This window comes from Fundulus heteroclitus, unplaced genomic scaffold, assembly GCF_011125445.2.
Source record: "Fundulus heteroclitus isolate FHET01 unplaced genomic scaffold, MU-UCD_Fhet_4.1 scaffold_207, whole genome shotgun sequence".
In the NCBI taxonomy this organism is placed as follows: Eukaryota; Metazoa; Chordata; class Actinopteri; order Cyprinodontiformes; family Fundulidae; genus Fundulus; species Fundulus heteroclitus.
This window is the reverse complement of record NW_023396619.1, coordinates 133,929-149,543: the sequence shown is the minus strand read 5'-3', so window position 1 is coordinate 149,543 and position 15,615 is coordinate 133,929. Positions and strand designations below refer to the sequence as shown.

The window sequence follows — 15,615 nt, the reverse complement described above, 5'->3', positions numbered from 1 at the left end:
TGCTTGTTTCTCTTTCTTACTAACAGCCTACAACTAATACTGCTTGGAATACCAATATTTTGTGAAATATCTAAAAGCCACTAATAGTAATATCGTCTTTATTGTCATTGAAACATACATTACAATGAAATTTGTTCTCTTCTTTTAACCACTATGACTTATATAAAGCAAATTAGTCTTCTGCTGGCCAGACAGGACAGAGAGTGCAGCTCAGTTAAACATGCACCAAGTAGACAGAGACACTGCTGATGCTAGGCACACACCAACCACTCCAGTCTGTTTACAGGGAAGCGGTTAAGCGGCATTGAGGGTGTCACTGATCCAAGATACAGAATAAAAGAAGAGGATGCAAACAGGACAAACAGAGAGGTAATTATGTTTTTTTAAATCAATAATTAATGTTTTGTTGCTAGCTATCTTAATTGGAGCAGAAATTGGAGAGAGCATAATGTTTCATGCAGCAAGTGAACTGTTAGCTAAAGCTAGTTTACTTTAGCTGTGACATCATCCAGAGAAGACAGATCACCCGCTATTACCATCTAATGTAGAACAGATTACTAGATCAATGTGTGCTTCTGTGCTTTTTTGTCTGTCTTGTTGTGTCTCTGTTCTGTCTTCTGTAACCCCCAGAACGGTCAGATGACCGTTCATACTGAGCCCGGTTCTGCCGGAGGTTTTCCTTCCCGTTAATGGGGAGTTTTTCTTCCCACTGTCGCTTTATGCTTGCTCAGTATGAGGGATTGCAGCAAAGCCATGGACAATGCAGACGACTCTTCCTGTGGCTCTACGGTTCCCCAGGAGTGAATGCTGCTTGTTGGGACTTTGATGCAATCACCTGATTCCCTTATATAGGACATTTTTTTTGACCAATCTGTATAATCTGATTGATTTGACTTTGTAAAGTGCCTCGAGATGACATGTTTCATGAATTGGCGCTATATAAATAAAATTTAATTGAATTGAATTTAGAGCAGGGGTGCCCAATACATCGATCGCAATCTACTGGTTGATCGCAAAGAGGGTGTGGCTAGATCGCATGACATTGAAAAGTAGGGGATCTATGATAGGCTATAATCCATCTGTACTATGACATTTGTCCATATTGACATACGGGGAAGCCAATCTGGCGTCACATGGGCTGGCTCCCTACGCATGCTGCTTAAACCATGGTAACTTGTTCTGTTCCCGTGAGTGTACCAAGCCTAGAGTTCATTTACAATGAAATTTAAGAAAAGGTATAAAAATGTAAAAATGAAATACCTGGCCTGAGTAAGAAGCGTAAAACCTACCACTTCCATATGAAGTTGGAAGAGGATTTTTTTACACTATGTAACTGTGAATGTTTTTCGCTGCAATTAGATGACTCAACAGATGTGAGTAACACAGCCCAATTGTGCTGTACCAATCCGTTGTGGTGAAGAGAGAGCTGAGCCAAAAGGAGAAGCTCTCGATTTACCGGTCGATCTACGTTCCTACCCTCATCTATGGTCACGAGCTTTGGGTCGTGACCGAAAGAACGAGATCCCGGATACAAGCGGCTGAAATGAGTTTTCTCCGTAGTGTGTCTGGGCTCTCCCTTAGAGATAGGGTGAGGAGCTCAGTCATCCGGGGAGGACTCAGAGTAGAGCCGCTGCTCCTCCACGTCGAGAGGAGCCAGTTGAGGTGGCTCGGGCATCTGGTCAGGATGCCTCCTGGACGCCTCCCTGGTGAGGTGTTCCGGGCACGTCCCACCGGGAGGAGGCCCAGGGGAAGACCCAGGACACGCTGGAGGGACTATGTCTCTCTGCTGGGAACGCCTTGGGATTCCTCCTGAGGAGCTGGCCCAAGTGGCTGGGGAGAGGGACGTCTGGGCCTCCCTACTGAAGCTGCTACCCCCGCGACCCGACCCCAGATAAGAGGAAGAAGATGGATGGATGGATGGATGGATGGATGGATGGTGTGAATGCGAGAGAGGAGCTGTTGAAAGTACTGCCCATGAAAGAATATATGAGAGGAGAGGACATTCTCCAGTCTTTCAAAAGCTTTATTGAGAAAACCAAGCTCTCGTGGTGCTAACTCGTGTCCATCACCACAGATGGAGCTCCTGTGATGGTTGGACGCTGGAATGGTTTCATAGCTAAGTCTATGGAGGTCGATGCTTTCCTGGACTTCCTGTCTAACTATCACTGCATAACACATCAACAAGCATTATGCAGTAAAATGCTTAACTTGAAAGACATAATGGATGTAAACAATGAAGATTGCCTGTTCTATTCGAGCTAGATCTCGCCAAAGACGTCTGTTCTGCGCACATCTGGATAAGGCTGACTGTGACCACTCCGAGTTTGTGCTATATACTGACATGAAATGGCTCAGGCGAGGGAAATTTTTGCAAAGATTTCGAGAGCTCTGTCTAGAGATTAAGGACTTTTCAGTAGCCAAACATGCAGATGCAGCCAATTAAATGATAACCAGTGGCTGTAATACCAACATGGCGATCTGACCAACATCCTGAACAAACATAATGTAGAGCAGCAAGGAAAAGACAAAACTGTAATCAATACAATAAGCTCAGTTAATGCTATCAAAAGAAAGATGAAACGCCTGTCCTCAAAGTTTCAGTGCCATGATTTGGTAAACTTCCAGGATGTTGCGCCAGAGCTGGAGATGCAAGAAAAGACATCTGAGCAACTTAACAGTACACGGCACACAGAGCAGACTGAGGACTGTCTGTTAGAGTTTGACGGATGCTTTGAAGACTTTGCTTTACTGGAGCCAGTTGCTACTTTCATGAGCTACCCTTGTCGGGAGGATACAGAGGTGGATTTCCTTGCATTAAAAATTGCAACGCTGTTTCACTTGAACTCGTCCAGTGTTGAGAATGGAATTTTGACTCTGCAAGCTGACATTGAGCTGAAGACCAGGGCTCATTGACAGTTCTGGAACTTACTAACAGAGGAAAAACTACACCAACATGAGGAATTGTGCCACCTCCCTGACTGCATTATTTGGTTCCATCTATATATGCCAATCAGTCTTTTCCCACATGAAAATAATGAAGTCCAAATACCGCTCTACCATGACTGATGATCACTTGAAAGTGTGCATGAGATTGGGTAGCAGCAGCTACTGTCTGGACTATGTGGCCTTGGCTGATGTCATTCAGTGCAAGTCAGCAGTTTAAGGCAGACATGTTCACAAGTCATTTTTTGCAAGTCCAAGTCAAGTCTGAAGTCTTGAGTAGGCCTGTCGCAATAATCAATTAATCGCACAATAAATTCTAATCACATCAATTAGTCAAAATAAGTGCAACAATTTGCGTAAGCATTCTTGTCAAACACGACAGCTGCAGGATGGGAGTTTTAGGATTTAAACCAAACGATGCCACATATTTAATTAATCAGACTCAGAAGGCCAATATCTACATGCTCCCTCTAGTTCAGATAATAAAAAACATCAGGTACCATAACTATGCAGACGACACACAGCTCTTGCATCACTATGTCACCAGGTGATTATGAACTAGTTCAAGCATTGGGTAAATGCTTTGAAGAAATCAATGCATGGATGTGCAAAAATTTCCTTCAATTGAATAAAAACCAAACTGAAGTAATAATGTTAGGACCAATAGAGGAGAGATCAAAAGTTAGCACACAGCTTCAGACCCAAAGTCTGGGAGTAGTGATGGACTCAGACCTGAAGCTCCAAAAGCAACTAAAGACAATTACAAGGTTGCCTTTCTATCACCTGAAGAACATTTCCAGGATTCAAGGACTGATGTCTCAACAGGATCTGGAAAAACTAATCCATGAGTTTATTTTTAGTCAAATTGATTACTGCAATGTTTTTTTCACAGGTCTGCCTAAAAGGTCAATAAGAAAACGGCAGCTAACTTGTTGTCTAAACCTGCCATTGGCAAATTTGATTTATCTAGTTACAATCCCTAATTTTATTTCCTCAGAATAAGGCTGTGAAAGGTCCATGCAACAATATGTAATGCTGGTTCACACAAAAGTAGACATACATTGACTATTTTAGATCTAAACTTACTGTTTTGTGGAACTTTCACTTAACGTTAGAGTGATTTTTTTTTCTTTTTATATTTTATATTTGATTACTAAACAACTATTGATGTTTGTAAATTCCAGGCTCCATCAAGCTTCACACCAGAGGTGGAAACTCAGCATCCGCAGGTTTCATACAGGTACGCAACACTGTTGCTGCTAAAGCTGATAATGAGTTCATTTCACTCAAAAAAAACGTTGGATATATTTAACTTACACATTTATTGTAATGCACTGAGAACCCGGTAATACAGCCAGACACGGTCTTACGCTTAAAAGGTTTATTGAAAAATAAAACAAAACTCTATGCTAGCAGATTAAAGTCCTGGGCTCCGTTCTTCGTACGTCGCTAACTCAGTTAGCTGGATTTGATTGTTGACGATTTGGCATGATCTTCGATTGTTCGGTTCTTCGAAACTCATCCTGCACTTGTTGTCATAGCAACATGCGCGCCACACATGTTGCTATGACAACAGGCTTATTTATGACAACAGGCTTATTTCATATAAACAGGATTAGATCGCAGCTTTATAAGCGGAGGAGATAGGGAAGTCTGTCGTAGCCATGTCCATTTTTACGACAGCAACCGGAAGGTGCAAGAATAATTTTAGAGTTTTTCGAATTAATTGCGTATTGCGCAATAGACAGGATCCTTTAGCGCAGCGCGACAGTGTAATTGTAGAGAGATTTTTCTTGGTGGCTGTTATAAACAGACAAACACATAATTTAACAGTGGCTTTTAAAGAGGAAAAAGTGATGTTAGAGCCATAAATAGAAAATATTTAAGTTATTTGTATGATGGTTTGCTTTTTATTTTTATCATATTCAGTAAGAAGATTTGTTCAGGCCATTTTATTGTGAAGTTTAGTTTACTTTGAAAGGCTTGCTTCCTGTCGATGGCTTGCTTCCTATGATCTAGACACGGAGCAATACAGTTTTACCGTGTAAACTGTGGATGACTTGGAAAAGGAAGAACTTCATTTTTTATAGATAAAGAATTTTTTTTATTAAAATTCCCAGTTTGCACGTGTCCTTTACTTCCCGTGTCTAAGGAATGACACTGAAATTTGGATCTCTTGACATAACAAGTGCCTTTTTAGAATAAAGTATAATAATTAAAGGCTACCATTTTGTAGAATATTCTTGTATTTCACTTTTACTTGTTCCCATGTTCTAGTGGGTCCCGTGGAGGCTTTGATATAAAAGAACAAAGTAAATATGAGATTATTAAAATGCAAAAATTCATACTGTAGAAAGTGATAGAAACATCTACCATGGACAGTATTTACGCATTAATTTGTCTGCTGCTTTTTGCCGGCCCTCTCTCCTGGCTTTAACAGATTTTGAGGTGTTTTAATTAATTACTCAAATTCGGCATAACCTTCCATTAAAGCTCGTGTTCTGCTGGGAGAAAAACTGTGGGCGTTCTTTGGCCATGCTGAACAGCCAATAGCAGCGCTGCTGATCATTGTTTCTACTATCGATACATTTCCCCTTTTAAACAAACGCATGAACGCGCAGTTGTCTCAGATAACTCAATCCAGCCATACTAATCGTAAACAACAGGTGTGTTGGAAGAACCCAATTAGCCGGATCATGATTAGCCGGATGAAATCATCTTGGATGTCTCATTTGATCTCGGATGTTTTAAGCAACGTACGAAGAACGGACCCCAGGGTAGAGCAAGAGAGATGAAGTGCAGACAGCAGTCTGCTATTGACAGGTGAAGACAGGATGTATGTGCTGGAGACAGATAACCATAGGAAAATATGGTCAGCAGACAAGCGATGCAAAACAGGCCAGCTGGACAGCTACTTGCACTAAAAGGCTTTCAAGATCTAGTGGAGACTGGCTATGAGAGGCAAGTACTGTATACATATATAGGCACAGGTGAACACCATGCAGGTAAATAGGATAAGCACAGGTGTAGCTATTCCCACTAATTAGTGGAGCGGAGAAGAATAGAGAGTGTCATACAGCCAGCCGGCCCAAAAAAGAAAAAGTAAAATCAGAGAGAAATCAGATGCATAACATTGATGGTCCTGCGACAGACTGACGACCTGTCCAAGGTGTAAGGCAAAGCTAGGCAAGGCAAATTTATTTATATAGCACAATAAAGTGCTTTACATGAAAATATAGGAAAATAAAACAGAATAAAAGCAAGTAGGAATAAAATGTAGAAATAAAAAAGAACATTAAAAAGGGTAAAACAGTTTAACTAGAACAGTCAAAGGCAATCCTAAACAAATGTGTTTTTAGTCTTGATTTAAAGGAACTCAGGCTTTCAGCACTTTTACAGTTTTCTGGAAGTTTGTTCCAGATCAGTGGAGCATAGGAACTAAATGCTGCTTCTCCGTGTCTGGTTCTGGTTCTGGTTCTGGTTCTGCAGAGCAGGCTGGAGCCAGAAGACCTGAGTGGTCTGGAGGGTTGATGCCCTGATAACAAGTCTGTGATGGATTTAGGAGCTAATTCAGGGATTTATAGACTAACGGAAGGATTTTAAAGTCTATTCTCTGAGATACAGGGAGCCATGGAAGGACTTCAGAACCGGGTCCATGTTCTCTACGTTCTTAGTCTTAGTGGAAGGACTTCAGAACCGGGTCCATGTTCTCTACGTTCTTAGTCTTAGTGAGAACTTCAGAACCGGGTCCATGTTCTCTACGTTCTTAGTCTTAGTGGAAGGACTTCAGAACCGGGTCCATGTTCTCTACGTTCTTAGTCTTAGTGGAAGGACTTCAGAACCGGGTCCATGTTCTCTACGTTCTTAGTCTTAGTGGAAGGACTTCAGAACCGGGTCCATGTTCTCTACGTTCTTAGTCTTAGTGAGGACTTCAGAACCGGGTCCATGTTCTCTACGTTCTTAGTCTTAGTGAGGACTTCAGAACCGGGTCCATGTTCTCTATGTTCTTAGTCTTAGTGGAAGGACTTCAGAACCGGCTCCATGTTCTCTACGTTCTTAGTCTTAGTGAGGACTTCAGAACCGGGTCCATGTTCTCTACATTCTTAGTCTTAATGAGGACTTCAGAACCGGGTCCATGTTCTCTACGTTCTTAGTCTTAGTGGAAGGACTTCAGAACCGGGTCCATGTTCTCTACGTTCTTAGTCTTAGTGGAAGGACTTCAGAACCGGGTCCATGTTCTCTACGTTCTTAGTCTTAGTGAGGACTTCAGAACCGGGTCCATGTTCTCTACGTTCTTAGTCTTAGTGAGGACTTCAGAACCGGGTCCATGTTCTCTACGTTCTTAGTCTTAGTGAGGACGCGGGCAGCAGCGTTCTGGATCAGCTGCAGCTGTCTGATCCACTTTTTAGGCAGACCTGTGAAAACACCGTTGCAGTGATCAGTTCTACTAAAAATAAACGCATGGATTAGTTTTTCCAGATCCGCCTGAGACATCAGTCCTTTAATCCTAGAAATGTTCCTCAGGTGATAGAAAGCCGACCTTGTAATTGTCTTTAGATGCTTTTGGAGGTTCAGGTCTGAGTCCATCACTACACCCAGGTTTCGGGCCTGATCAGTGGTTTTTAGCTGAAGCAGCTGAAGCTGTGTGCTAACCTTTGATCTTTCCTCTATTGGTCCAAATATTTGACTTCTGTTTTGTTTTTATTCAACTGAAGAAAGTTTTGACACATCCAGGCATTGATTTCTTCTAGGCATTTACTCAGTGCCTGAACTGGTTCATAGTCACCTGGTGACATGGTGATGTAGAGCTGTGTGTCGTCTGCATAGTTATGGTAGCTGATGTTGTTTTTTTATTATCTGAGCTAGAGGGAGCATGTAGATATTGAAGAGGAGGGGACCCAGGATGGACCCTTGGGGAACCCCACATGTGATTTTTGTCATCTCTGATGTAAAGTTACCTACTGATACAAAAAAGTCCCTGTCCTTTAAGTAGGATTTAAACCAGTGGAGAGCTGTACCAGAGAGGCCGACCCAGTTCTCCAGTCGTTCTAACAGAATGGAGTGATCAACAGTATCAAATGCTGCACTGAGGTCCAATAGAATAGAATTTAATTGTTGAAATACAACTTTCTCAATAATCTTACTGATAAAGGAGGTTTGAGATGGGCCTGTAGTTCTGGAGTAGAAGTTTGTCTAAATTGTTCTTTTTCAGCAGTGGTTTGATAATTGCTGTTTTTAGGGACTGGAGGGAAAACACCTGACAGAAGGGACGTGTTTATTATCTGAGTCAAATCAGACGCTATGACAGGTAAAACTTTCTTAAAGAAAGCTGTGGGTAGAACATCAAGGCAGCATGAAGAGGAACTTAGCTGTCATGTCTGATAAACGTGCAGCCTGGGCCCGGTGTGTATCACAGCAAAGTTATCTGAAGGTCCTGAGCACCAGAATGTTCCATAAAACGTAGAGAAGGAGGATCTGAGGCTCTGAGCCAGGTTTTTTGACAATGGGAATGATTTCTGCAGTTTTGAAGGGAGTGGCAACAATGCCAGTACTCAGAGAAGCATGTAAGATAGAAGTCATGAGGGGAATAAGTGAAGGGAGACATGCTTTAACCAGGGAAGTGGGTAGGGGGTCCAGTCTACCGGTGAAGAATTTGAATTTCTGGACCCGGTTGGAAATATCGACAACTGAAGAGAGAATGAACAGTGACAACATTAAAGGGGGAGTGACGATGGGGACAGAAACAGGAGAGCTGCTGCACTAAGGGTTATGTGATCATGTATTTTATGGATTTTATTTGTCTTGGAAAAAGACATTATGAAGTTGCAAAAATCTTCAGAGAAGATGGGGGAGAAAGATGTGGTGGATTGAGCGTTGTTATTGACAATGGAGAAATGTGCTTTTGTGTTATTACTGCTATTTGTGATTGAATTGGTGAAATAGAGTGCGTTAGCAGCATTTATAAAGTCCTTATAATGAGTTGAATGAGCAGAATACATTTCCTTATGGACAGTGAGGCCAGTTTATCTATAAATGCTCAAACTGGTGGCCTCTGGACTGGAGTTTCCAAATGTTGGGGGTAAACCAAGGGGCTGAGAGTTTAAAAATAACAGTTCTATATTTGATTGCGGCAAAAGACTTTGAGATTTTTCTGCTTTGTATTATAGTTCTGAAAAAGATCATCAGGGGTAGAAAGACTATTTAAATGATGAAGGACAAAGATAGCAAGTTTAGTTATGTCAATGTCCTTAATGTTGCAGAAAAATAATGTGTGGATTTATGGTTTTATATAAAATGAGATTTAAATGAAAAGATAAGCTTATGATCAGTGTAAGGAAGGGAAAAAGCTTGACAATTAAATGGTATAAGTCCTGAGCAGCAGAGTAGATCCAGAATGTGTCCTTTAGAATGAGTTCAAATATTAGATTTAGGGTAGGGGTGGTCTAGTGGTTAGAGCAGTTTGCTTGTGCTCTGAGAAGTTTGCAAGTACCCGGTTCCATCCCCACAGCCTGCACTCTGAGTACCTGAGCAAGACCCTTAACTCCCAATTGCTCCCCGGGCATCCCACTGCTCCCCAAGGGGATGGGTTAAAATGCAGAAGTGAATTTCTCCATTGTGAGATCAATAAAGTTCAATTATTTTTATTAATATATCATTGCAGTCCAACACTGTCCAAGCAGGATAGAAATTCTCTGGAGGATGTACTGTTAGAATTGTTAATATGAATATTAAAACCCCCCATCAATAGGGGGTTAGAGGAAAGACATGAAATGTGAGTAATAAAAGAGGAAAAGTCAGTTAAAAAGTCTGGGTTTGGCTTGGGTGGCTGGTAAACAGTTGCTATAATATTTGGTGTGGGCCCAGGTATTTGCACAGCGGCTGATTTGAAGGATGTGACAGAAACAACACTCACAGGCGAGACTTTCCAGGTGTCCTGGAATAGCATCGCGATGCTCCCAGCACGGGCCAAAGCTGACAGATGTAAACAAACCCAGTTAGACAACTACCATTTGGTTGAGAGAAGTCATTAGGCTGTGGCCACGTTTCTGTCATACAGGGAAAATCCAACTTGTGATCATGGAAGAGGTCTTGGACAAGATGCCCGTTTCCAGTGAGTGAGCGGATATTTAGCAGACCAAAACTGACAATGGAGTTTTACTGAGTGACTGCTGAGTTTGTGCTAGCTAACTTGGCCAGGTGGGCTAACACACTGTGGTTCACAGCACGGTCAGGGCCAGGTGAAGGACGTTGAGTCCCTGCCCAGACTGAAGTGATCTGCGTTGAATTTCAAACATGAAGGTTGTGACAACACCCTGGATGCACATATCTCCGGCTCTGGTAGATGATCTTCAGGTACAGCGCTAAAGGCAGTGACTCAGACAGGTGGAAGCAGAGCGGAATACTGCCAGAGACCGGTCACTGGTCTATGGATCACAGACTGGGCGAACCAGAGGATCGTTACCAGGGCACGCAGCTCATAGATCCACATATTTATGTCAGGCGTGGCAGAACAATGAGTGCTGGAGCAGGTAACAAGAGTCAGCAAGAGGTAGGATAAAGCTAAGCAGTTCCCTTGTTACTGACAACAAGATTACTTTACATGCCATGAAGAGACTTTTAGGATTTTGAGACAGTATAGGAATCAAAATTTAACTTTACTGGGGAATGTAGAGCAGCGGCGGCATGATGCACCAGCATTCACAGGAGCTGCTGTCCTCTCTGAATTAGTGTTCAGATATTGTTCATTTTATTGTTTCATAGAGTCATTCTGTGTCTTACAGGTTCCGGTGTCCTGGTCCAGGTGTGTTCCAGTGCACTTTGACTGACCTGGTGTTTGTTATGACTCGGGAGGCTGACCTGCAGTATGGGACCATCCAATGGGAGGAGCGCCTCCTTCAACCAGTGGGCAAGATCCCTGCAGGGCCGCTGTACAACATCACATGTTCTAATGGGGCAGTCTGCCAGATCCACTTCCCACACTGTGAAATACAAAATGGTAAGTTAAGGTAAAGACAAAAAGTTTCTGAACACATCAAGGACATTTCTGGGAGCCTGGATTCTCCTGGTTTTGGCAGGTTTTGTTTCCAGTTTATAGTTTTAACATCTGCTCAAAGTTCTGCCTTGTTTTTAAACACACTAGAGGTATCTTTGCAGTTTGTTGTCAAATTTGTTGAACTTTTTCCAAATTATTGTCTTGTATAACTGGCAGAAGGACTCATGTTGTATTAGGAAAAAATTTTGAAATTACAAACATACTCTCAAGATAGAAGGGATGGACTTTCTCTTTATCGCTTTTAAAACATGGAGGAACAATTCCGTTAAAAACTAAATCTAACAAACTAATTCTTGATTTTTTGGGGAACTGATATTGTTTGATTCAGATTTCTACTGTTTCTACAATTGAATTACATGTAAACGTGTAGAATACAAAATGCTGTTGTAAATAGAAAACATCTGCTACATCTGGTGGTCTGTATTTTCAGTGCTGTCCATCGATGGCCTGCTGTCTGTCGTTCACATTTCCACTGATGATGGACTGAGCTTCTTGGAGCCGCTGAAGATCACTGACACTCATGTTATTGTGGAGGTCTCTGATCTTTCACCTTTTGGTCTGGTTTGGGACTTCGTGAAGAGGTTTAAAAAGAGAAAAGATCCCGTGGCAAGCCATGTCCTGTTGTATCACTGTCCACCGAAGCCTACAGCACAGAACCAAAAGCTCTATGTGTTTCTGCTGCCCAGGAACATCTCAAAAGATCAGGTAAGGATTCTTCAAACATTTTATCTTTGTGAGAGAACTTTCAAATAACACTAAATACAGCGTAGAAATAACTAAAATAGCTGGATGAACAGTTGAAATGCCAACAAGCTGTACAGTCTCACTTCTGAAAATTATTTAATGTTAAATAAAATTTGAAGGTTTGCTGGTTATTTCTGGGACTTCTCTTTTGATTATTAAAAGCACTTTTTTGCAGGTTGAGACAGACTATAAAGACTGTAAGTATCTCCGGGGCACTTCCAATTGCAAACTCATCAAAGACCAGAGATACATCCTTTCATGCCCAGGAGCTCCACAAGGCTGTAAAATCCTACCTGAGGTAAAATTTAGTCATAGACAAGTCCTTCATTCTTGTGACAGAAGCCCCCTTTAGACTTGTTCCCTAATCAAAAGCTTACAAAGTTTAATATATTTTATAGATTGGTTGATGATTTTCTAAGGATTATGATGGAAAAATGTTTGTCCTTACAAGAGTTAAAGTTCAAAGTTTGAGTTTTTTTGTTTGTTTGTTTTGATTAGAGACAAACTTAGTCACATTTTTTTAGCTATCCTTGACTATTATGATTTTTAAATCATAGTAAAAAATCCTTCCAAAACACTGTTTTAAATAGAAAACATGTCATAGGAAGGAATGTGTTCACATTTAAAATATTTTTATTGCCTGTTCAGATTTAGACTTTGTGCTCTTTGTTTTCAGGGGGCGGCAGAGTTCGACTTATACTTTGGAAATCAATACAACCCAACATTTGAGATCCGTGTTCCTACCAGCACAGAAAAAGTGCCAATAATAATTAAAGAAGAAACAGATGTGGAAGTCTGGAAGTATGACGCTGAACTGGAAAAGGGTAAAGTCTTCTGTAGTTTTGCTTCTTTTGTAGATAAGACAGAAGAATGGAGCAGATTTCAGGAAGTGAATGCTCATGTTTAGGTCTTCATCCCGTGTTGATCTTCACAAGTGGTGGTTTTTGCACGAATGTCAACATTAGTAACCCTAACCGTAACCCTGTCAACAGGGAAAGCCCCCCTTCTCCTGCCACTCTAACTATAGGCTTTGTCAAAAAGGAAAGTTTTAAGATTAGTCTTAAAAGTAGACAGGGTGTCTGCCTCACGGACCAAAACTGGGAGTTGGTTCCACAGGAGAGGAGCCTGATAGCTAAAGGATCTGCCTCCCATTCTACTTTTAGAGACTCTAGGAACCACCAGCAGACCTGCAGTCTGAGAGCGAAGTGCTCTGTTAGGAACATACGGGGTAATCAGAGCTCTGATATATGATGGAGCTTGATTATTAAGGGCTTTATACTATCAGATCTCTGAAAAACAGAAGGCATTTTAGTAAATGCTTTGATCTGCTTGAGAGTAAAAAAATAGCAGTAGTCAAACTTGAAAGGTACAAATGAATGTACTAGTTTTTTTCTTCACTCTGGGGAAGGATATATATAATTTCAACAAAGTTGTACAAAATTAGAAAGACTTAAAAAGCGACATTTTGCACATAGACTAGTGGCCATACACTTTAATTTAGCAAAAGCAATAATGAGCCATTATGACAAAGTGCTTTTGATGCAATCTCTACCAGACCAACGTTTCTGCTTTTTCTGCCCAGATCCAAATGAGGTTCCACCAAGTGTAAAAGTCCAGTCAGAGGTGAGCTTGGTCTTCTTCTTAGTTACAGATTTGCTTTTACTTTAAGCAGAGCAAGATTTTCTAACACGAGAAGATAAGTGTAAAGAATATAAACCAAAGTGCTGAAATAAAAAATATATATAATTCATTGGCCAATTTACATAATACTTGTGAATTATTAAGTATCCTTTTTAAAATAAAAAAAAAAAAACAATGGTTAAAAACTGCACAGATTTAACCATTTGAATGTTACACTTGCAAAACCCATTAAAACATTGACTTCACAGACTTGTGTTGAGGCAGTTCATGTTTGACTCAGTATTGTGTCCCATCCTTTTAGTGGAAAGGTACTCACGTTGTTTTATTCTTATTTAATTTTGGATTATTGTTTCTTCCAAGCAGAGCTTCACTCTAAAGGAAAACATCCTGACAATCCTGGAAGAGTTGAGCAAGGAAGAATTTAAAAACTTTAAATGGTATTTGATGCAACTGCCTAACAAGTGCCTCACAAAAGAGCAAGAAGAGACTGGTTCAAGAGAGGATGTGGTGGATCGCTTGGTGCAGCATCATGGCTCAGAAGAAGCTGTGCAAGTCATGAAGACAACATTACAGAAAATGGGCAGGAATGACCTTGTGAACAGTTTATAAAAACTGAGAACTGGAAAAAGGAGCTAAGAGTTTATTATGCGTTCATTTGTTTCTGTAATTTCAATCGTTCTGTTTTAGCTGTTCTATCTGCAAGAGGTTAGTTTCAAGCTAAAAAGCTTAAACCTTTCAACTTCAAATATCAATCATTGAATAGCTGAAAGCTAAGATGACAGAAAGTTGAAACTCTGTTTTTGATTTCATAAGTGAAATTGTCATGATGCAGCCTGTGAGCTGCATTCTTAGCAGTTCCTGCCTCCTCCTTGCAGCTCTGATTGGGAGCACCTGTCTGGCTGCAATCTTCTCTTGGCTGGTTCCACCTGTTCACACCCCTTCTTAAGCTTACCTCAGTTTGCTCTTCGCTGCCGGGTCGTCTGCTGTCTCCACCTGCAGTCTCCGCTCACACCACACCACACCCCACCACACCACACCCCACCACACCACGCCACGTCACGTCACGCCTGTCTTGTCTAGTCCAGTACTCTGCCTTGCTGTTGGAACTCCTGTTACCTCAGTGCTTCACTTCTCTGGTTTCCTCCACTCAGCCTGCTCCTGCAACTCAGCAACTCCAGCCCGGTAACTGATTCTGGTTTCGCCTTCTTTGCAATAAACTCTCAAGACCAGACAGTGCCGGCCCGAGCCTCTTGGGGGCCCTAAGCAGAATTTGATTTGGGGGGCTCCCCTCCCACCACGCAGGATCACCTATGCTAGAAGATTATTGACACAAACGTCACGCTATCATGTTATAGCGAATATTCAAAACGAATACAGTGAGGTTATGTATCAATACAAAATAAATAAACGATATACTTCACTCTTTTATTAAATCTTCTGAATACAAACTGTCACAAAACTGATACTGACGTGATTCTGTTGTGACATTTGACAACTTTGTAGAATAGTTCACAAATATTTATTACGGCTGAAAATCTGCTGTACATTTTATTCTCACATTTTTGTTAAATTTAGTTGCACTAAACAGTTACAGTAAAAACTGTAAACTCAATCATTTTTAGACTTTTGTCTAGGAGATACAAAGTAGACATGGATCCTCAGATCCAGTTACAGAAAAGTTTGAATATTACAAATTATCTACACAGCCAGAAATCTGCTGTGATTTCAAGTTTCTGTAATTTCAATACGTCCTTTCCTACCAGCTGTTTATGAATATCTTGAAACATAAACGTTGAATTTCTTTCACCAAAGTTCATTCATACAAGTAAGCTTGTACCACCAACTATGACAGGAAGCCTACAGGCTCCTTTTCCAACGTCCTTCCTTACCGACTGCAGTGTTCAGACAGCATTTATGGCAACCAGTGAGCCACGCCCACTTTGGCTAAAGAATCTTTACCCAAAAGACTTTTTCTAATGCAGCCGCTGCCTCTTTGTGGAACATAATGGGACGATAAAAATCAGCAAAGATTTTAGGAGGAGAATTGTAGACTTTCACAAATCTGGTTCATCCTTGGTGCAATTTCTAAATACATGAAGGTGCCACATTCATCTGTTCAAACAATTATACACAAGTATAAACACCATGGGACTGTCTAGCCATCATAATACCGCTCAGGAAGGAGACCGGTTTTGTGTCCCAGAGAAAAATGTGCTTTGGTATGAAATGTGCAC

At 41.1% G+C, this 15,615-nt stretch overlaps 1 protein-coding gene across 1 annotated transcript in view; it reads left to right on the top strand.

The window, feature by feature from the left end:
- LOC105922902 (NACHT, LRR and PYD domains-containing protein 12) overlaps positions 1–15,615 on the top strand; it is a gene marked incomplete at its 5' end in the record, with an annotated part of 78,471 nt that overhangs the window by 62,732 nt on the left and 124 nt on the right. Inside the window, 8 exons of the mRNA XM_036129724.1 lie at positions 287–369; positions 4,128–4,183; positions 10,725–10,939; positions 11,427–11,701; positions 11,916–12,038; positions 12,417–12,564; positions 13,323–13,363; positions 13,745–15,615. The exon at positions 13,745–15,615 is cut by the window's right edge and continues 124 nt beyond it. Of these exons, the coding sequence (XP_035985617.1) occupies positions 287–369; positions 4,128–4,183; positions 10,725–10,939; positions 11,427–11,701; positions 11,916–12,038; positions 12,417–12,564; positions 13,323–13,363; positions 13,745–13,990 (1,187 nt within the window). The remainder of the gene's footprint in view (positions 1–286; positions 370–4,127; positions 4,184–10,724; positions 10,940–11,426; positions 11,702–11,915; positions 12,039–12,416; positions 12,565–13,322; positions 13,364–13,744) is intronic.